The 18948-nt window shown below is 40.1% G+C and overlaps 1 protein-coding gene across 4 annotated transcripts in view; it reads right to left on the reverse strand.

Annotated features, from left to right (window-relative positions):
• Positions 1 to 18948, reverse strand: part of CABIN1 (calcineurin binding protein 1) — a 206298-nt gene that overhangs the window by 97589 nt on the left and 89761 nt on the right. For all 4 annotated transcript variants that reach the window (XM_073312661.1, XM_073312662.1, XM_073312664.1 and 1 more), the window contains exon 30: positions 13477 to 13590. In XM_073312661.1, coding sequence (XP_073168762.1) covers positions 13477 to 13590 — 114 coding nt within the window. The remainder of the gene's footprint in view (positions 1 to 13476; positions 13591 to 18948) is intronic.

Genomic DNA, 18948 nt, shown 5'->3' on the forward strand with positions numbered 1-18948 from the left:
AGATTGAGAGGGGACATGATAACAGTTTTTGAGTACATAAAAGGTTGTTACAAGGACGAGGGAGAAAAATGGTTCTCCTTAACGTCTGAGGATAGGAAAAGAAGCAATGGGCTTCAATTGCAGCAAGGCCAGTTTAGGGTGGACATTAGGAAAAACTTCATGTCAGGGTGATTAAGCACAGGAATAAATTGCCTAGGGAGGTTGTGGCATCTCCATCGCTGGAGATTTTAAGAGCAGGTTAGAGAAACCCCTGTTTGGGATGGTCTAGATAATATTTACTCCTGCCATGAGTGCAGGGAACTGGACTAGAAGACCTCTCAAGGTCCCTTCCAGTCCTACGATTCTATGATTTCACTGCACATTTTTTGGTACATTCTGTCAGAAGGAATGCACTGTGTATGTGTAAGCAGAATCCATTTTAGCCACTATCCAGGCTCCTTCTGATCTCAAACAATGAACACATAAGAAAAATAGAGAATTGTGAATAAGCATTCCCCTAAACCATATTTCTGCAGTACTTAGATTAGTAAATCTGAAACAGATTTCGCAATGCAAAGCAGCAAGTCACTAATGCAAACGATGAAGCAACTCAGAAGTCACATATCAATCCAAACAATCTGAATACAATCCAGGCTCTCACAGAGCAGATGGTTTACACTATCTCTTTGTGGACTGTCAGAGCAAATGCTTCAGTAGACCAATGAACCAAAGAGATGACAGAGTGACAGTTTTGTGTGTAGATTTAGATGTCTCTGTCCATACTCGCTTGTCCAAACAAGTGTAACTGAAAGCCATGGAAAATTTAGGTTGACTATCAGGAAAAATTGTTTCAGTGAGCTCAATCAGACAAATAGTCTTCCAAGGGAATTAGAGGAATTCCCATCAGTTTATTTAAAATTAGACTGGACAAAATTCTTAAGAGATACTTCGCCTTCACTGGCAAAGATCTTAACAATATACCCCAAGAGGACCTTCCATCTCTAATTTCTATTCTGTGTCAGCAAACCTCAACAGCAAATAAAAGCAAAATAGCCAACTACCCCAATTCATTCTGAATAACCTGTTAGGAAAGGTTTAACGTAGAAGGAGTTTGTTTTTCTCAGCTTGCTTCCTTTGAACTACAGAAAAATAAAGCAAATCCACAAAAGCCAAGTTTGTGAAACTGTCTGTTGAAAGGAGGTGTGTGCACACACCTGCTGAGTGGTAGCACTGACAGAAGTACTGCAAATTAGTATGGCCATGAAAATATTGGAAATGAGCCATTTCTCACTCAAGCTGTACTTGGAACTTCCTTGCTGAATGAGAGGATGTAACCAATTTAGTGACTCATACGAGTAAATGTATAATGCTGACCACAAGTGGACTCTTTCTCTGTTCCTCTCTTCCTACACCTTCCCCAATCCCCTTTCCAAGAGGCTCACAAAGTTATCTGATTGATTTGTTAACCCTTTGGAGCTCCAACTACTAGTTATCATACAAGCTGCAAAATGTATGCATATTATGGCAGGAATTCCCACCTTCTCCTCAGGAGCCAAAGAGTATGAAACAATCACACACAACACAACTGTCAAACTTTTTATTCTCTTAATTTCAGCAATGCTGCCAAAGCCAGTGCACTTCCACTCATGAGGCGTATTTCTGCTTCAATGTTTACATGTGTAACGCATCCACCCACAAAAAGGCTCTCTGACTACTTCACAATAACAAAATATATTCTGCTCTGTCACATCTCCTCTTTCCTCCATCTTAATTTTCACCATATGACCAGTCACATCATCTTAAAGCCATTAAATAAAAATTCACTCATCTCTAGGCCCTTCACATTATGATACATACATACTCCCAAAGTACTGTGAGCAGAACAATCCTGTCTTGGATCATTATGCTTTCTTCTGCCCACATAGTCTCCCAGGCTCCCTCACACTAGACAATATTTATTTGTGGCAGGTGCTTAAAACATTCAGCCAAGATCTGGCAGTGCCAGGAATATTTCTGATGGCATATGCTGCTTTAATAAAGGAAAATACTTTTTCAATACAGGTCCTCTTCTCTTTCAAAGGCTGAAAATTCCAATAAATGACCTATTTGCCCAGTAAATTGGGATATAGTCCCAGTTGCAGCCCCAGGTCATGTCAGGATTTCACAAAGGTAATACAATCTGCCCAATCGTGGATGTTTTTTGCATCTACTTGCTAAGGATCAGCTCCTTTAGCCCCCAAAATAGAACCAGTTCTTACAGCGACAAGGTGCAAGGTTGAAAAATCTTGCCGATAAATTCTGAGCACAAAATAAAAGAATACTAAACTGGCTGTGGCTTTGCAGTTCCCTTCAATGCAAGCTCAGACAGAAGCTCAAGTCTGCCTCAAAAGCATTCTCACAGTTACAATACACACAGAATGCGTAGTGGAAATGACATTGAATTACATTGATTACTCTCTTAGAATCCTCTTAAAACCAACATATAGCTAGTGAAAACATCTCAACCTAAATTCACAAAGAGAAAAAAGTACTTCTGTTTAGAAATGGACGGAAGAAAATTGCTTTGCAGTGAACAGTCCTCAGATAAGTTCATGGAAGAAAGGTGCATCAATGTACAAAGGCAAAGGTGGCAGGGATGCCACCCCATGATCCCTAAGCCTTTGACTTCCAAAAGCTGGCACTAGATGACAGGGGATGAATCAATCAAAATTGTCCTGTGCTGGTCATTCCTTCTGAAGCATCTGGTACTGCCCACTCTCAGAAAACAGGATATTAGGCTGAACCATTAGATATTAGATGAACCATTGGTCTGGCCCAGTATGACCATTCTTATGTTGTTAGAATCTGACTGTGCATCCATTAAATTCCCTTTCCACAGGGAATACTGCCATCATCCTCATAAAAAGGAGTAAAAAAAGCCAAGCATATTTAAAGTCAATGAAGTTTCACCTAGCAAAGTTACTCACTTCCTCTCCATTCATACACAGCCACATGCCTGCCTGCGCTCACATCTGATGCTATAGAATTTAACAAATGAGTAACTCTTATGTTAGGGGTTTCAGACAAAGGCTAGAAGAGTTTATAGGGGAAAGAAGAATGCTGATGCCAGCTACTTAAAAAAAAAAAAAAAAAGTTAAAACTTGCTTGTTTTTTCTTAATTCTCTTTTTAAAAACACCCAAATAAAAGCTTAAAAATACACTATTTCTGGCAAATGTTAATTTAAAAATATGGAAAGATTAATGTGGTTCTTTTTATTGTTTTCTTTGCTTATGCACCAGTTCCACTGATGCCAACAAGGTTCTGAGAAAATCATTGCCATAGTTCACTTCTGCTGTAAACCAGAATAAGTAGCTCACTTAGTAGGAAGAGTAGAGAACTTGTCTGTCAGGTAGAGAGTGGGCATACAAATCTAATATTAAAATAAAAGTATATATATTTTAAAAAGACCAAGACCTATCACACATTATTATCTTCAAAATTCTAGTCACAGTGAAACTATCATTTTTCAGAATTTGAAGGTGTCCCATTAGGTTAAATTTTTAAAGGAGGGAATTTGAAGTAGTTTAAATGTAAACTGCTCAACAGTTTCTCCTTAAAGTGACACAGACGCCACACCATTTAATTTCTTTTCCTTCTACTGATATCCTCTGTTCACAGCTGGCAAAGACAAACTATAGAATTTATTCACTGTACATTTGTAAAATGACATATCATTACAGGTATTAGTAATGGGGGATTCGATCATTAGAAACATAGATAGCTGGGTTTGCAATGACTGGGAGAACCACATGGTGACTTGCCTGTCTGGTGAAAAGGTTGCGGATCTCTCAAGACATTTAGATAGATGTATGTGTAGTGCTGGGGAGGAGCCAGTGGTCGTGGTACATGTAGGTACCAATGACATCGGGAAGGATAGGAGAGAGCTCCTGGAAGCCAAATTTAGGCTGTGAGGTAAGAGATTAAAGTCCAGGACCTCCATGGTAGCATTCTCTGAAACGCTTCCAGTTCCACGTGCAGAGCTAGTCAGAAAGGCAGAACTGCACGGTCTCAATGCACAGATGAGATGACGGTGTAGGGAGGAGGGGTTTCGATTTATTGGGAACTGGGGAAACTTTTGGGAAAGGGGGAGCCTTTTCAGGAAGGATGGGCTCCACCTAAACCAAAATGGAACCAGAATGCTGGCCCTTAAAATTGAGAAGGTCGTAGAGCAGTTTTTAAACTAAGGGCTGGCGGAAAGCAGACAGATGCAGAGTTGCACGTGGTTTGGACAGAGACATCCCTTAGGGGAGGATCTATTAATGGAGATTCTCTATGTCCTAGTAAGGAGGAGAGGATGGAAGATGATAAAATATGGGTAGGATCTGATGAGAAACAGTCAAATGCAAAAGAGTCCCATTCAATTACATCAGATAATGGCAGACAGCTAAAAAGTGACATGTTTTTAAAATGCTTATATACAAATGCTAAAAGTCTAAATAATAAAGATGGGTGAACTAGAGTGCCTCATATTAAATGAAGATATTGATCTAACAGACATCACAGAAACTTGGTGGAATGAGGATAATCAATGGGACACTGTAATACCAGAGAACCAAAGATATTGGATGGACAGAACAGGTCGTGCTGGTGGGGGAGTGGCATTATATGTGAAAGAAAGCATAGAATCAAATGAAGTAAAAATCTTAAAGGAACCAAACTGTACCATTGAATCTCTATGGATAGTAATTCCATGCTCTAATAAGAAGAATATAGCAGTAGGGATATATTACGACCACATAACCAGGATGGTGATAGTGACTGTGAAATGCTCAGGGAGATTAGAGAGGCTATACAAATAAAAAATTCAGTAATAATGGGGGACTTCAACTATCCCAATACTGACTGGGTACATGTCACAGCAGGACGGATAAAGTGCAAAGATAAAGTTTCTTGACACCTTAAACAACTGCTTCTTGGAGCAGCTAGTCCTGGAACCTACAAGAGAAGAAGCAATTCTTGATTTAGTCCTAAGTGAAGCACAGGATCTGGTCCAAGAAGTGAATATAGCTGGACCACTTGGTAATAGTGACCATAATATAATTATATTTAACATCCCAGTGGCGGGGAAAACACCACAGCAGCCCAACACTGTAGCATTTAATTTCAGAAGGAGGAACTACACAAAAATGAGGAAGTTAGTTGAACAGAAATTAAAAAGGTACATTGCCAAAAGTGAAATCCCTGTAAGCTGCATGGAAACTTTTTAAAGACACCATAATAGAGGCTCAACTTAAATTTATATCCCAAATTAAAAAACATAGTAAGAGAACCAAAAAGTGCCACCGTGGCTAAACAACAAAGTAAAAGAAGCAGTAAAAGAGCAGTGAGAGGCAAAAAGGAATCCTTTAAAAAGTGGAAGTTAAATCCTAGTGAGGAAAATAGAAAGGAGCAAAAACTCTGGCAAATGAAATGTAAAAAAATTAGGAAGTCCAAAAAAAAATGTGAAGAACCACCGACTAAAAAGTAATAGCAAAATTTTTTTTTTAAGTACTGTACATCAGAAGCAGGAAGCCTGCTAAACAAACACTGGGGCCACTGGATGATCGAGATGCTAAAGGAGCACGCAAGGACGATAAGGCCATTGCGGAGAAACTAAATGACTTCTTTGCATCGGTTTTCACGGCTGAGGATGTGAGGGAGATTTCCAAACCTGAGCCATTCTTTTTAGGTGACATATCTGAGGAACTGTCCCAGATTCAGGTGTCATTGTCATGGAGTCACTGGGCGATGCTCTGGAACTACTCCATATGGAGCCAGTCAGGACTTTGAGGTAACATGCCTTCACTGTCACCAGGGCAAGAAGCTTACACAGCTTCGACCTTCCTGGGTCTGATCTCGGAGCATTCAGCATCCCCTTCCACACTGTGCGCTTCCTGCAGCAAGTCTTTTTATAAACTATATATTGCAAGCTTCATTCTCAGCCTCTTCCCCATTATACTGGTGACTAAATAGCTAATATTGACCCAAGTGTCATTTAAAGTTGATATTCCTTTCAGATTAATAGGTGACAGGACAGTTCACATCACAGTCATCATTTCAGCTGTCTGCAGACTCAGGCAAATATCTACATCACTCACTCAGTTCACATTTAAAAGGTTATCTCTGCAGCCATACGGTCTAGAAATTAACTTTTTTTTTTTTTAATGAAAGTTTAGATTCTGGAGAATCTGACTTTAATAAATATATCATGAGGGCTGGAGCCAGCCTGCAGCTGTATGTTCAACACCCTGTCTCTAGAACCATGTGAGTCAATAATGCTTTGGGTACTTTGTGGAATGCTGGTGGGAACAGGGCTGGCTTCCCTGCTGCCCAACCATATAAAACAACAATCATAATGCCATCAGCCTCAAATTCATGTGTCCAGCTCTGGTTACTCAAAATTCCAGTCCAAAGTCACATGGTTCCTTACTAGATCCCCTCTTCAGAACCAACTGCTTCCTTACAGAACTGTAAGAGCAGGCAGGACCAGTAGCAGGGCCAGAGAAACCCCACGACTGGCAGAGCAACAGCAGAGGGCCTATGTTGACTAATTCTGCCCCCACGAGCATCCTGTACACATAGAGCACCAACACATAGAGGACTTCATTCTTTGACTGCATAGCAGCCAGAACTCTCAGTCCTGCAGGGCCAATTCACAGTGTGCCAATGCCCAATCATACTTAGCGTGAACAGTCCCAAAGCAACGAAAAAAAAAATCACTAATCTGAGCCATCACCTGCTCCCTCTCAGAATGCCGGAATGATCAGACAGCTGCTGCCCTATGAAGGCTGATGCCTATGCTTGGCTCTGCTTTGCCAGAGTATGGAAGGAAGAATGGGAAACCTTGGGGACACAAAACCCAGTAACATTTTTGTGTCACTTTTGGAGATAGAAAGAGTGCTGAAGTCCTTGGCAGCTTCCATCCCCACATGACTTGGTATACCTGTCTCCCTATGCATAGTACATTGTATGTGTGTATACAGTGCTTTATTCCTGTCTTTTCCTCCCAAGTAAAAATTGTCAAAGATGGCTATCAGGGTTCTTAAATTTTGAATATAACCCCCCCCCCCAATATTTCAAACTAGACATTTGTAAGCCAATATGTAAAGATATTTTGGGCTAATGAATTTTATTGTGAAATTCAGACTTGTGAAAAACAGCATGAAATCATTTTTGTAAAATGTTATGAGCATTTACCTTGAACATTTGCAAGCCTTTTCAGTCCCTAAACTTACTAATGCTGTGAGGGATATACAGTGAAACTGCAAATCCTGGACATCAGACTGCGTGGTATGGGCAGCTGCTGATACACGGAGCTCAACCCCTCATAGTGCTCCTTTCCATTCAGACTTAAGAAATGTAGTTACCAGCCATCCACATGTTGGTGAATACTATCTTCTGTGCACTGAGCTGAAATTTTTTTTTTATTATTAATAGTGGCATAGAATCTGAATTGAAAAAGCTGCCTGCTATATAAAGAAAATGCTCCTCCTCTCCTCCCTGTGGATTAATCTCTGACTTAGTTACTATAGAAACCTTTCTGTAGACACTATAAGTAAAAAAATATAATATAATGTAATATAATATAATATAGGCAAATATACAAAATTAACTAAACAAAGTAGAAGTGGTACCGTCAGTGCTGAGCACACCAGTGGGAATGAAGTCAACCCTGAAGTCAGGAACAGTATCGACATGTCCGATGGCAGTGAGAACTGCGATAGCAACATTTGCATTACCAACTGTGGTGGTACAAAGGTGTCCCATACCAATCCTAATACAAGCCCCAATTCCATGACTTGCCGGAGGGGAACATTACGATCTGGTGCTGACAGACTCAACCGAATCAGCCAACTAGTCTACAGATGATGTAGTCCTGGCAAAGTCCAGGACCAAAGGAGAGGTCGGGACTGAAAGGCAGCGGTCTGTAGCCACCTGACATGCCACCAATGAAGGAACAGTCCTTCATGGGTACCAGACTCAATGCACACCCAGAAGCCAGAACTGGAGTCAATGGTACAGGGTTTCTAACCCCCCCTATCAGTACCGGGGCAGTGTTACAGGTACCTGTGCCATCCTGCATGTCGGCATTGACCCGGTGCTGATCCATGCTCCTTCTGGGGGAGGTGGGAGTGTCGCCACAGGACCTGGGACCTTCACAATTAGTCTTATGCAACCTCTTCCTTGGCGTACACAATGAGGAATGACTCCACTTCATGGGAGAGACTTTTGCTCCAGAACGTGAAGCCAGAGCACTCTCAGAACCCGAGGGTGACCTCCGACCAGATGAGGGCCTCAGTACCAAAGTAAGCCACATGGGCTGCTCAAATAGGTGCTGCTTTAAAGGAAGGTCTCCAGCCACTTGAGTCTGCTTTTTAAAATGACCTGCAGATTGCACAGCACCCTCTAACATGGGCCTCACCAAGACACAGTAAGCACCACGTGGGGAATTGCTGTTGGGGATTGCTTCCCCACATGAAGGACAATGTTTAAACCCTGGTGCAGGCATCACTGGGAAAACTTAGCTAACAGTACACAAAGGCACTACTAACTATGTACAACAACTGTAAAACAGGAAACACTAATTGAGAGAGATGTGGGATTAAAGCACATAGAGTTCTGATTCCAGCCACAAATGGTAAGAAGGAACTGACGGAGGGTTGGGGCAGCGGTGCCGAATATAGTCAGGGGAGGGGCTACAGCATGAGAGCTGCCCCTCTACAGGTACTGCTAGGCAAATTTTTCCAGCTCCAGTGCACGGGGTGTGCTCACACTTAAGTGGAATACACATCTGTATCAACTCAAAGAAGCATATTTCCTTCAGATTTAGAATCCTGAATTTTAAGTACCTTGAAGCTCAGTCTAATGTCAGTGAGGTGACATCAAGGCTAAGCAAACAAAGCTTACTTGCTGTTCCTCAAGGCAGCAGAGCATAATACAAAGAGATCTCACTCACAGCTGCTCAAGGGCTAACGAATTAGGTAACAGAACAGGACATCCTGAGATTCAGACTTGTAGTCCTGCAGTAAAATTTAATAGGAGACAGCACTACCCTGTTTATTCCTTTTCATATACTGCTCTCACTCATTTCATAAATAATTCCACCAGGAATATGCATGATTTATAAAATGTCTGGAAGAGCAGGTTGGCAAGGTCCCTACTAAAATCTCTGAGCTGCTAGCTCTCATTCTCACACGATGGTTGTTTGTATATGTAAAATTAGATCAGCTACAATTTCAGCAGCTCTGACTCTTCCATATGAGAACAGATTAAAAACAGTAGGACTATTCACGTTGGAAGGAAATGGTATCTAAACAGTGAATCATATGGAGAAACTCACTCAGGCATTCATTTTAATCTTTCCTATGATGAGAACAAAAGAGCACGCTATGTCAAGGGCATACACTTTAAGTGGATACAAGTAAATACGGTAAGCAACACTATTAACCTGTGGAAATCACTGCTGCAGGATATTACTGAGTTCAGTAAGATTAAAAATATTTGACATATGAATAAAGTTCGTGTGAGAGAAGCTTTGGAAAACTGCCTATTTTTATGGGGTTCTGCAAAATTCTATTTTGTTTCCACCTTGTCCTATTCAACATATATGTGCTGCTATTAAGGAGGATAGTGGGCTGTAAAGATATCAGTACGTGGTAGATGGCATGCAGCTCTGTATCTCCTTTTTGCCAGACCCAGAGAATGCAGCACCTTTGCTTTCCTAGTGCTTGGCCAAGATAGAAAGTTGGCTGAGGGCGGAAGCTTAACCTAGACAAGATGGATGTCATGCTAGTGAGAAGAGGGTTTGATTTTTAGGGTATGGTGGGAGGGGTGATTCTTATTTCAATTATGGAGGGAGTTTTACAAATGATTCACAATTTGGAGGTTCTTTGAACATTATTCACTCTTGGAATCTCAGGTGCCACTGGTGTCTTTTTTCATCTATATCAAAGTAACTATAACCATTTCTCTTGGATCTGGATCTTGCCACTGTGGTCCATGATTGCGTGTCTTCTATGCTGGATTACTGCAATTTGCTCTATATGGTAATCCCCCTGAAGAGGACTAGAAAGATACAGATGGTGCAGAACGCACTGTCAGCCTGTTATGCGGAGTTAGCACCAAGATTAATATTATGCCTATATTAATAATAGTATTAACTTTTTATTTGCATGTAGGTGTTAGGGTGTTAGCACTGATCTATAAACCCCTAAATGGCTCACATTATAGCTCTCCAAGACACACCCCACCCTAGCGTGCCATCATGGCATTTGAGAGACGCTGGGGCACTTGAGTTAAGAGTCCCTAGATTTAAATCTCTCATGGTTGAAGACAGGATCCTAAATGAGGGCTCTTAACTGGCATAGGCACACCAACAGCAGAAGCAAAGCTTTAGTGGAGTCTGTTGTCCTTTGGACAAGGATCATCACTTTTCTAATGCTACTTTTTGAGAGTTGTGTTGAATTGGAGCATAGCTTTCTTTTGGAGACTATATTCTTATTTTTCTTCTTATAACGTTTAAGTTGTTAATAATGTATGAACATCCTAAACTGTGGGAACTTATTTTTGTAATTTTAAAAATTTACTAAATATGTAAATGTATAATATCTAGGATAAAATTAACAAGGCTATCATTTCTCATTCTTCAGGGCATAAACAGAGCCTCATCAGGGGGTGAGGAAGAAATTTCCCTCACATGGCACAGCACCATACAATTAGGGAATTATGAGGGTTTATACCTACCTTTGAAGTATCTCACACTGGCATTCAAAAACTAGATACTAAATTAGGTGGACCACTCACCTCTTTATACAGTAAATCCCTGTTTTTAAGTAGAAATCAATTCTCACACAAATTGCACAGTTCCCTCCTGACTGGCTCTTCCAGTCTGTTTAGTGCACCCATTGGGATTTGATCTGCAAGGTGCTGAATGCTCTGCTTCTGATCCACCAGTGAACATGGTTAACTTTAAGCATATGAACAGTCCAATTGACTTCTTTAGGAACACTCATGTGATTAAAGCTAAGCATGAAGCAAGAAGAATGAAATATTTAATGCCTCTTTTGCTTCAGTCTTCACTAAAGAGGTTAATTATGACCAGATACTTAGCAAAAGTAACATTAACAAAAGAAGGAAGGAACACAAGCCAGAACAGGGAAAGAACAAATTAAAAAATATTTAATAAAATTTGATGCATTTAAGTCAGAAAGGGCTGATGATATTAATCTTAGGGTACTTAAGGAACTAGCTGAAGCAAATGTAGAACCGTGAGCGATTATCTCTGAGAGCAAAAGGAGCACGAGTAAGGTCCCTGAAGTCTGGAGAAGGGCAAACATAGTACATATCTTTAAAAAGGGGAACAAAGAGGACCTGGGGAATTACAGATAAGTTAGCCTAACTTCGATAACTGGAAAGATACTGAAACAAATTATTAAGCAATCAGTTTCTAAGGACCTAGAGGATAGTAAGGTAATAAGTAATAGCCACTATGGATTTGTCAAGAACAAATCATGCCAAACCAACCTAATTTCCTTTGACAGGGTTAGTGGCCTAGTGGATGGGGGAAAGCTATAAATATGATATATCTTGATTTTAGTAAGGCTTTTGACATAGTCCCAATAACATTTTGATAAGCAAAGTAGGGAAATGTGGTCTAATTTAAATCACTGTAAGATGGGTACATACCTATTCTTTTAAGTACAGTTTTTCAACCAGTTATCTATGTTTCGCTGCCAAACTGGGAGTATGTATCTAGTGGGGTCCCATAGGAGTCTATCTTGGGTTTGGTACTATTCAATATTTTAATTAATGACTTAGATAACGGAGTGTTGTATGTAAAACACGGGAGGTAATTGTCCTGCTCTACTCGGCACTGGTAAGGCCTCAGCGGGAGTACTGTGTCCAGTTCTGGGCACCACACTTTAAGAAAGATGCCAACAAACTGGAGAGAATCCAGATGAGAACTACAAAAACGATAAAAGGCTTAGAAAACCTGACCTATAAGGATAGGTTAAAAACACTGGGCATGTTTAATCTTGAGAAAGGAAGCCTGAGGGGGGGACCTGATAACAGTCTTTAAATGGGTTTAAGGCTATTATAAAGAGGACTGTTTTCCATGTCCACTGGAGGTAGAACACGAAATGATCAGCTTCATCTGAAGAAAGGGAGATTTAGATCAGGTATTAGGAAAAACTTTCTAATTAGAAGGCTAGTTAACCACTGGAATAGGCTTCCAAAGGAGGTTGTGGAATCCCAGTCTTTGGAGGTTTTTAAAAACAGGTTAGACAAACACCTGTCAGGGATAGTCTAGATATACTTGGTCCTGCTTCAGTGCAGGCAGATGGACTAAATGACTTCTTGAGGTCCCTTCCAGCCCTACATTTCTATGATTCTATTTGCTAGATCAGAGCCAGAGTGTTCAACAGTTTATAGGATTAAGCATTTACAGAGCAAGATTTTTGTAGGAAAAGCAGGCAGGCACTCAGGAGACTAGCATGGCACAGAGGCACATGCTCACCAACTACATCACAACTACTAAGTCTACACCCTCCCAGACATGGCAGTCTTTATAACAAAAACCTCTCTTCAGGAGCAGAGAGGGAGATAGAATTTAGGATTGGTCCATGATACAGTTTTGAAACACCTGAAATTTCATTTAATGTTCTTCCAGTAGATTACAGTGGGAGAAGAGCGTATACTATACATCAAAAGAAATTTGTGCAGGAGGACTACTCAGAACAAAATGCACAAAACACCAAATGGTCTTCAGAAGAGGCCTTTTTGTTTGTTTTAAACAGATGCAAACCAGAAATCAATTCTTATGAGAAAACTGTTTCATACAGGAAATAATAATATTAAACAGCGATAACAAACATTGAGCATTGTAATGGCCTGAAAGACTCCTTGGCTACATATGTATAGACAGCTAGTTTGCCATACAGTGAGACTCTGCTAGAGACTGGGCTTCATGAGATTACCTAGAACTTCTGTTCTTGCTGATAAAGTAGCTCACATTTAGATACAGTACTTCAGTACTCCCCACCAACCTCAAAAATCCTTTGAACAAATAGTACTATTTTTGGTTGTTCCAAAAAGTGCAAAAGGACTTACCCGAGAGAGAGAGAGCACATGCAGAAATGAACAGAATTAGAATTTTAAACAGTTTTCATCCCAGCAGCATTTAGTGACCATCACATGATGGTAAGCCATTGATTCTCCCGCCCCCCATTCATGTTAATACTGTAAGATGATAGCTTCTCAAGCTTATAAGGAATAAGCACTATGCATGCATCCTCTTAGATGGGACAATACTGGTAAATTTTGCTGTAGTACAAATCCAACTTCTTTGCCTTCTGTGTCGCCCCTTCAACCCTCTCTTGTTGAATTCCCCCAACATTCTCTCTCAACAAACCTTCCATATGGGAAGCAGGTGTTAAAATGTCCAAGTAGTGGTATGTTTGTCAACAGTATTAACTTACATTGAAGAAATTAGTCTTGTTCCTCTCACAGAAGAGACCCTGTGCTGGCATGTGCTTCAGTTGCTGCCATGGGATACTGCTGCCTAGCAACACATCTCGGGCCCACTGGAGGTTCTACAGAAGCAAGCAAGAAAGAAAATGAGTAGGAGACAGGAACGGTTTGTTAATGCAGGTAAAAGTACAAAACATTCTCTTGCTTTTATTTATACATTACCAGTTATAATTTTTCCAGAGAAATCTGTCTAATGGCAGCCAGAGTCAGGTCAGCTAATATTTGTGCATTTTGGGCAATAATGTAATTCAGAGGTGAGATTATCCCATCTCCCCCAAAAAACCCTTACACAGAAAACACGGTGGTTTAACAGCACAAGCCCTAAGACTGACTGGCCCTGGCACTAGGCAGAGGATTACTAAATCCCCCTAAAGCTTCAAATTCAGTCTCAAACCCTCATAGTTTGCGCTGACTTAGACTCATTTTTGTGCTTCCTCAATGCCACTGAAATCTGTTTCCATTTCCTGTCACTTAGAGCAGCCTGAGTTGTACACACATTTTCTACCTGTTTTTTAAAAAAATGACTATATGTATTTTTTATGGAATAATTGTCATAATTTCATTAACAATATAAAAGGATTAGATAGCAACCAAACTCAGAACAAAAAGTCACTGATTTCTAATACCAATTTCTTGTCCATAAATACTAAACAGCTAGCCAGATCCCTTGAATATATAGCAGTTTACCCGTCAGCCCTTTTTTTGGTTGCCTAGGATGTGTGTCTGTGTGCCTAATCACCATACTTCAATGACTACACTTGCAAACCCTGTCAGCCCTAAAAATGAGAGACCAAGTGAGAGAATGAAATGTTCATCTTTCAGATGGCAAGAAAGCTCACCATTGCTCTGTCAACTAAAGCCTGGTCTATGGATAGATTTTCTTTTTTAACTGTTGTTACTATTTCGGATAGTTTTTTTTTTTTTAACTGAAATAATTATACCAGTACAACCACTAGTGTGGGCACATTCATATCAGTATAAAGGTGCCTTAAATGAATGTTGTTTATTCCCCCTTTTTCCCTATGGGAATAAGCTATACTGCTATACGCAACTTTATACTGGTATAACTGTTCCCACACTAGGTATGTTGTAACACCTTAGCTATACCAGTATAGTTAAAGGAATACACCTTTTATGTGTAGATAAGCCATAAATTGGCTTTATAAATTAAGAAATTAGGGCCTGGTCTGGCAAGCACCAGTCATATCTGATTTACACAGAAACATTTAACATGTGAGAATAAGAAATATTCCTAGAGTAAGATCTTGCAGGATCAGTCTCCTAAGGAAGAAAAAAATATGGTTCAAGAGAACTCAATGCCTGACATGAATATATGAATATGAAAGCTTTTATCAAGGCTTTATTTTGGTCAGAAGAACAGCAGCTGTTGGCCCTGAGCAAACCTGCCACCCAGGAGTACTAACAGAAGGGACAATTATTAATTGTAAAGTTTCACTGACAGGCTAAATCTCTGGTTTACTTCTACTTTTTCCTTCAATCATTCCATGATCTCTTTAGCATTGAGCACTGGGTTGTTTTTTCCCCAGAGCACTAAAGCTGTAGAGCAAACAAAAGGCAGAGAACAAGGAAGAGAATGCACTGATATCTCTTGAGAGGCAAGTGACAATGCTATAACCTGCCTGTGGTGTTCTTTCTATGGACCTGGGAGCTGCATCTATAAACCATAAATCTGATTAACCCATGTACGTCCTGAAACTGTATTCTGGTTATGATACCACCTTAACCTTTCTCCTCTTGCTTTATCTTCTGTGAACATTATTGATTTTTTCTAGACTGATGTTTACCTTATTTCTCTGCTGATTTTCCTTTCCATCCTGTGAGTGTTTGCTGAAATATGCATAACTCATATATAAACCCTATCTAGTTGCAAACTTTTTCAGTCCTTCAGTTATAGTAGTCATGCAGAAACCCACCGTGTCTTTTCAGAATTGGAGTCTCACCTCTGGACAGGTTACTTACTGTTTCTAGAATCAAGTGTAACAAAGCATAATGTTGGAAATGCCAATCAGCTGCTGCTAGGGGTCAAAACACTTCCAGATAAACTAGAAAGATTGTTAGAAATTAGGGAGAAACAGATATTGGGCCTCTGTAATTACAGCATCTGACACTGGACAGAATTTGATGAGCTTACCTTGAGTATGAGATAAATGCATGTTACTTTACAAATACCATTAGGCATTTTCTGGCTTTTATGAGGACTAATACACACATTTATTACCACAGAGACATATGAATAATAAAAGGTTCACTGGTGTTATGACTGGAAAATAAAATGCTTTGACTCACCATGCTCTCTCTCCATAGCACTGTTTTCTGCAATTTATACCATAACCACTCACTGACTTTTATGATCTAAATCTGTAAAACCTTTTAAGTTACAGACAGTAGAAAACCAAAGATATAAAAAAAGCTATGCAAAAAAGGGCCTGCTCCTGCTTTTACTGAAAAAAAGGCAAAACAATCATTGATTTCAGCATGGTGAAGGATTAGTCTTAAAGTTGCATTGCTAACAGAAAATTTATAAAAGTGCAGCAATTTATCATTATGGACTAGGCTGATTGTCATATTGAGGTGGATATACCATAATTACATTTAGAATATGATCAGAGAGAAGGTACCTTTTCTTTTAAAGCCTCTCTCTTGCAAATTTCATCTGAAGGTTTCTATAACATATCAGTCACGCAGCAATGCTATTATCTGATCACAGTGTCTGATGTTTCAGGACACAGTAATTTTTAAGGTGTTGCGATTGTGTGAATCTTGTCTTAAAATTTACTCTTGTAGAACCTAAAATAATTGATGGCAGCATATCTCACAATATATGCTTTACAGAACAACTCCTGGCTTTCCAATGAACTGTGAAAGACAACATTTATGGCCAGATTCTGCCCTGCATTAAGATTGCTTTGCACTGCTATGGTGGTGCAAAACAATACTAAAGTCAACATAACTGGTCACTTGAGAGTTCCCACAATTTAGGGGATCCTGGGCTGACACTGAGCCACTATACTGGCTCCCAGGTCACCTTCTATGTCTCTCCCACATTTCCTGATAAAGGAATCATGGCCAGAAAAAAGGAGCTGGGGATAAGGTTGCTTTATGCCTGGGCAATCCCCAGGTGACAACGGCCTCTGGGGCTACTGGCAGTAGTCTCAGGTAGCTCTGATCTACGCCAGGGACTTCCCAGCACCCAGATGCCCCCAAAATCAGGGGCTGAGGGCCTCACAGAGGGCCCCCTTACATTATTCCTCTCCTTAGCCGCACAAGATTGAGATCTATCTCACAATATGGAAATTCCAAAAAGAACAGTTCATTTACTGCTTTTGGTAGTGAAACAGAGGATAAGCCATGTGAACAATAACTACACCCAAGGTTTAGTTTGTGTGGTGTCTGACCATTCTGTTCTGAATGAAGTCAGCATACAGCACAAGTGACAATTATTACAATCAGCTCTTCACATCTCTCAAGAAGCAGGCACATGAATACTTTTTACACTGTTCACACACATCAAATGCAAAAAGCTGTGAATGGAGCAGGAAAACAACAAACCTAGTGTTTCCTGTCCATTTCAACTCTGGGCTCTCCCTTTCAGATATATCGGCCTGTTTTTCTATCTCTGGTATTTAATAGCACCAGCCACCATAGTAAAGTAGGTGCTTTCAAGTCTGATCTTAAACTCCACTTCTACTTACTCTAAATGCTGGCAATGCCCATCATAGATTTTATTTTCCCTAATAGACCAGTCTACATCCTCCAAGCCCAAACTGTCACTTTGCAATGTCAGCTCTCTATTGATTTATACATTGAAACTACACTGGGTTACATGCACATCAAAAGACTGGCTTCCTCTAAAGAACAAGACACCAGCATTTGGCTACCTAGCAGAGAATGTAAGAAGACTGCTGTATTATATTACACTTCAAAAATATTCTGGCAGCAAAAAGACTCGCTCACAAATGGCCGAGTCTGTAAAAGCAGTGAACCAGAATTGCCAGTCTATCAAACAACAGAACAATGGGGCAACCCATGTTTCAGTGGTTAGTGCTTCACATTGCTCCTGGAAAGACACAAAGTTCAAGGCTAAATAAGGCCAAAAAAAGCCAAGTGTTTAAATATTGTACTTTCTGCTTTGCTTGCATGCATCCGTTTCAATCCAATCTGTGATGATCTGAGGTGTATGAAAGTGACATGCAATCTCAGGGCATCTCAACACACATGGCCGTGTGGATTTTTACTTACAGTAAAAAAAACCCCTCAATCTAATATGTTTAACAAACAAAAACAGAAAAGCCACCATCACACGGCTGTAACCTTATATATAAAATCCCAGGCCTGAATGACTCTTAGGAGGTGTCTTACAGATATATTCCTGAAACCAGGATTTACACCAGATAGTTTGACAGAGCTGTAACTGTAGTGGCATGCTCTCGTGCTGCTCAAGTAGTGTATGATATATGTACACTGAATATATTATTCCTAGGGAAATCCACATATTTTGCAAAGTGATGACGATGATCTAGCCAAAAGCAAAAAAGGTCATCCAGACAAATAATGCCATTTTTCTGTAATCTTCACACAACTGTATGTAATGAGAGTAAAGGGTGAAGTTAGAGATGTTACACTGTCCTTATCCTTAAATCAGGATAATCAGTAATTCCCAGTAAATACACTTGAGTGGATCTGAACTCATTGGTTTCAAAGACTCTGCTCTGCTTACCTTTTAAACTGGAGTCATTAGGAGCGGAAGAAGGGATTCAGGACAAAGCAAAAGGGATTTATTCTTACCAGTCTGAAGCACTGGATTTAACTGTGACTCAGACCAATTATAAAGAGCTGTTTCCAGTTCAACAACCACCTCCCACTCCCTCACCACTCCAAGATTCAAAGGCAGACTAACTGACAGGTTACAGGTTTCAGAGTAACAGCCGTGTTAGTCTGTATTCGCAAAAAGGAAAGGAGTACTTGTGGCACCTTAGAGACTAACCAATTTATTTGAGCATGAGCTTTCGTGAGCTACAGCTCACTTCATCGATGAAGTGAGCTGTAGCTCACGAAAGCTCATGCTCAAATAAATTGGTTAGTCTCTAGTGAGCTGTAGCTCACGAAAGCTCATGCTCAAATAAATTGGTTAGTCTCTAAGGTGCCACAAGTACTCCTTTCCTTTTGACAGGTTACAGTCCCTTGCAGAACTGTTTTCCTATATTACTAAGATGGAAAAGAAGACTACCATAAAGATCATCTTGCTAGAAATCTGAGTCACCTCAGAAGTGGATACCTCTTAACTCCAAGGTGTCAAAAGCCACCTTTCCACAAGGGAAGGAACCACAGGAAGTGTGGCTGTGAGTTGCATAAAATGATCTGCTACTTCCTACCCCTCCCAAATATTTTTAAATATCTGT

The sequence above is a fragment of the Lepidochelys kempii genome, chromosome 15 (assembly GCF_965140265.1).
Source record: "Lepidochelys kempii isolate rLepKem1 chromosome 15, rLepKem1.hap2, whole genome shotgun sequence".
NCBI lineage: Eukaryota > Metazoa > Chordata > Testudines > Cheloniidae > Lepidochelys > Lepidochelys kempii.